The 4,023-nt window shown below is 40.8% G+C and overlaps 1 protein-coding gene across 1 annotated transcript; it reads left to right on the top strand.

The window, feature by feature from the left end:
- The first annotated feature begins 683 nt into the window (after positions 1 to 683).
- KCTD6 (potassium channel tetramerization domain containing 6) lies at positions 684 to 3,327 on the top strand. The gene is made up of 2 exons (XM_010079159.1): positions 684 to 792; positions 2,015 to 3,327. The coding sequence occupies exons 1-2, from the start codon at positions 766 to 768 to the stop codon at positions 2,699 to 2,701; spliced, it is 714 nt and encodes a 237-aa protein (XP_010077461.1). The 5' UTR covers positions 684 to 765; the 3' UTR covers positions 2,702 to 3,327.
- Positions 3,328 to 4,023: the final 696 nt, after the last annotated feature.

Here is a 4,023-nt window from a genome sequence, read left to right as displayed (position 1 = left end):
TTTTGTTGGTGTCTTGTTGAAAACATGTTTGATGTCCTCTGTCTTGTTCCTAAAGAAATTTCTTTCGAGAGGGGTGTATGTGTCTGTGAAGTCCATTCGTACTCTTAGTCCATAGATTAACGTTCTTACTATCAGTCGCGGTTCTCCACTCCTGAATTACTAATTCTGCAGTGAGATTTTTTTTTTTCTTACTGTTCATTGACTTTCATGATTGATTTATTCTTCTGTGCAGTTTGAAACTGGAGCATGGAGATTTTGGCTGATATTAACAGATCACATGTATGACCTCAATGGTGGCTAAATAAACTTTTTTTTTTAATTGGGAAAAGGACATCTGTCTTTCAAAGTACTCAGTTTCCCAGGTGGAAGGGAGTCCATTTGTGAATGTACGTTATCCTCAGGGGCGCATTGCTTGTTATTTAACCTAACTGGGATGGTCAGACAGCTGGTGGAGTGATTACCCATGTGCTCTGGAGGCAGGCCTGTGGGTAGCATGAAGGGAGAAGGAGGGAAAAGCTCGTTTGTAGATTCTTCTGCTAATGTGGCTTTATAGCTGAATGCTCTCCTGGCAGAGAGCCTGCCTTTGATTAGAAAGCATTCTCCTCGGTTGTTCTTGTAGGTACTGATGGTCTGCCATGTTTTGTTCTTTGTTTAGTGTTTGTGTGTGTGCTTTTTTCCTGCAGGGAGATAATAAGAGGTGAATTGCACATCCTTTCAGCAGCCTTCTGTTAAACTTGGAATAGCACAGCTCAAGCAATTGAACAGATGGATAATGGAGACTGGGGATATATGGTAAGTGAGCCTGTGTAAGTGTGCGCTGTGCGGTTCACCTGGGCTTTCAAGGTCTTGTGGTAAGAATCCTTCCAGATCTGTCTTGTGTAGATCCAGAGCTTCAGTCGTCCGAGAAGAAACACTGTGCATGCTACAACAATTTGCTTATATTCTCTGGAGTGCTTCACTTCATATGCTATTTGTGGGGAGAGCTCAGATTCATATTTCTAGGTACAGTGGGTACTTAACTGACACCTTAAGCTCGCTGTTACTGTTTTCCTAATGCACAAAGGCTGAAAATAGCTTGTGCTTCCTGTATATAATACTAAGGACTTTGTCATTTTATTTCTAAAGAAAAATATTTTTCCTTGTAAACCCTGTTTCAAACTAGACAAATGCATTGTATTTTTCTCCTCTTCTCTTTCTCTAAACATTCTGCTGCCTTGCATATGTCTCTTTTCTCTGGCTGGCCTCAGTCCTGGTTGGTAGGGTTGGTGGCCAGATGGGATTTATGTTCCTTTCTCTCTTGCTTCCTCATGTGCTATCTGGAAGCTGATCCAGACTGGTTTGTGCTCTGCCCCTCCTTGTCTATGCAGCATGCTAATTTGTTAATAAATATTTCGTTTTAGAGGTAAAAGCTGAAAGTTCTTCTTTGTTTGCTTGTTTTAATGATGCCTCTGAAGTAGTGCATGGATTATTTTGATTGTTAGCTCTTGGTCCTTTGCCTAAACTTGCACTGTCATCCTCTTTTGAGGGAGAGAAAGAGGCTTAAGACTTGCTCAGCTGATTTTTTTTTTCTCTTTCTTTTTCTTTCTTTTTTTTTTGTTGTTCTAGAATGAGAGAGATTGTCTAAGTATGGAGCACTGATGGGCCTTATTCAGACTGACTTGTTCTTCAGGAAATCTCTCTGTTCTCATTTCCCTGTCTGTAGAATAGGAAAAAACTTGTTGCCCAAATGCAAAACTTGCTTCTGTGACAGTAGCTCAGTAGTTAAGATTTCTAAAGCTTTCTGGAAATGTGTGTTCTGAATGTTAAGTATCATCCTGTCTGGTTGCCAGTTGTGCCTTGTTGCTAGGTGGCTTGGATTTGTTCGGGTTTAAACACCACTTAAAGGCTTCGAATGGGGGAAGTGTGATTCTCTCCCGAGTCTGCGGTTTTCAAACAGTATTTGCCATGTGTGTCAGGGAGGTGATTGAATCTTCTTGTGGTGGCTTGATAAACTCTGCAATTTCTCTCTTTCTAGATGACTGATCCAGTCACGCTAAATGTGGGTGGACACATGTATACGACATCCCTCACAACTCTAACGAGATATCCCGACTCAATGCTTGGGGCCATGTTCAGGGGAGACTTCCCCACTGCCAGGGACTCTCAGGGCAATTACTTTATTGACAGAGATGGACCACTTTTCCGTTATGTTCTTAACTTTTTAAGGACCTCAGAGCTCACTTTGCCACTGGACTTCAAGGAGTTCGACCTACTTCGGAAGGAGGCGGACTTCTATCAGATCGAACCGCTCATTCAGTGTCTTAATGACCCCAAGCCGCTGTATCCCGTGGATACCTTTGAGGAGGTGGTGGAGCTGTCCAGCACCCGGAAGCTTTCCAAGTACTCCAACCCGGTGGCTGTAATCATCACACAGCTCACTATCACGACAAAAGTCCATTCGTTACTGGAAGGCATTTCAAACCACTTCACCAAGTGGAATAAACACATGATGGACACCAGGGACTGCCAGGTTTCCTTCACTTTTGGGCCATGCGATTACCACCAGGAAGTGTCGCTCCGAGTCCATCTGATGGAGTACATCACAAAGCAAGGCTTCACGATCAGGAATACCAGAGTTCATCATATGAGCGAGCGCGCCAATGAAAACACAGTGGAGCATAACTGGACTTTCTGTAGACTGGCACGGAAAACAGATGACTGATTCTGACTCCGCAGGAGCCACTTCAGTGATTAGCAACTTAATTGGACAGTAAAACCAAGAGAGTCTGGATTTTGACTAAAGCAACAATGTGGGCTTTTTTTTTTATATGACTATTTATTGTTTATCAGTAAGGACTGGAGGAGTTCCGTTCTCTAGCAGCTCTGTCCTTTTGTCCTGTTCAGAAAAAAAACAAACATGCATGTGCCTGTTCAGTCAAGACACCTTTTTGTTTGAAAGGGGGAGTCTGAAGAATTAGTACAATAGGGTATTTTGTGTCACTAACACAATTCTCTGATGCAACTTAAAGTGCTAAAATTACCTCCGTTTAAATGGTTTCTAATCCGTCTAATGCTACGACACTGGGAGCAAGAAACAAAAAGAGTTTAAGATGCAGTTGGGGGAAAGCTGCTATCATGTAGACTAATTTAGTTTCTAAATCAATAAACAGTATTGTAATATTCTAGGAAAACAAATCCCACCCTTTAAAAGTACTTGATAAGTACAGTTCCTTACAGTTATGACAACTGTTTCTTTCTATGCATATAAATCAAGCAACCAAATATTATCTGTAGCCATGGAAATATGATTAGAAATATTTATATTGGATTCTAAATGCAAAATGTCCCTGTGGTAGAATTCATATTTTTAATGCCTGGTGCAATATTATTCCCAAGTGTAATGCCTGCCAGCAAGAAGCTAATAAAAATGTGAAATACAGAATACCATTTTGTATTTTCTTTTTGTTTTCTAGAACTCTAATACTTAAAAAACCAAAACCAACCAAACAAAAAACCCACCCAAGCCCTGTTTTTCCGTGCTGCTGAGTAGTTCAGATGCTCTGGTAAGACTCCATTCGCTTCCATTACTGATGTACTTTGTTCCTTTTTATATTAATCTGTTGATTAAACTGTCCTCATTATAGAAAAAGCTCATGTTTTGAAAGAAAACTGCATTATGACTAACAGAAAGATGGCAAGTGTTTGTACCAGCTGAAGGGATAGGGATGGAGGGAACCCAGAGTCTAGATACTTGTAGCTGGTAAGTAGAGTTATCTAGTTTGTCAGTGATTTATCTGGTGACTTTATATATATAATTTTAACTATAGAGTGCTGTTGCTGGTGATGTTCAAATCAGGGCACTCAAGTTCTGTGGTTTTACTCGGTTTTGTACAGCCATTTCTGCTTATCTTGGGCACTTTGTCATAGTTATCAATGGAATTTCTGGTTCTGCTCTTGAATGCTGTTGGGAGTAAGAGAGTTGATCCCCATTTTGATGAGTGGATCATGTTCTCCTGTGAAGTTCTTGTCACAAGCGTTCCTTAC

Source organism: Pterocles gutturalis, unplaced genomic scaffold, assembly GCF_000699245.1.
Source record: "Pterocles gutturalis isolate BGI_N339 unplaced genomic scaffold, ASM69924v1 scaffold38568, whole genome shotgun sequence".
Lineage (NCBI taxonomy): Eukaryota > Metazoa > Chordata > Aves > Pterocliformes > Pteroclidae > Pterocles > Pterocles gutturalis.
The sequence above is the reverse complement of the archived record's forward strand: the minus strand, read 5'-3'. Positions and strand labels throughout refer to the sequence as shown.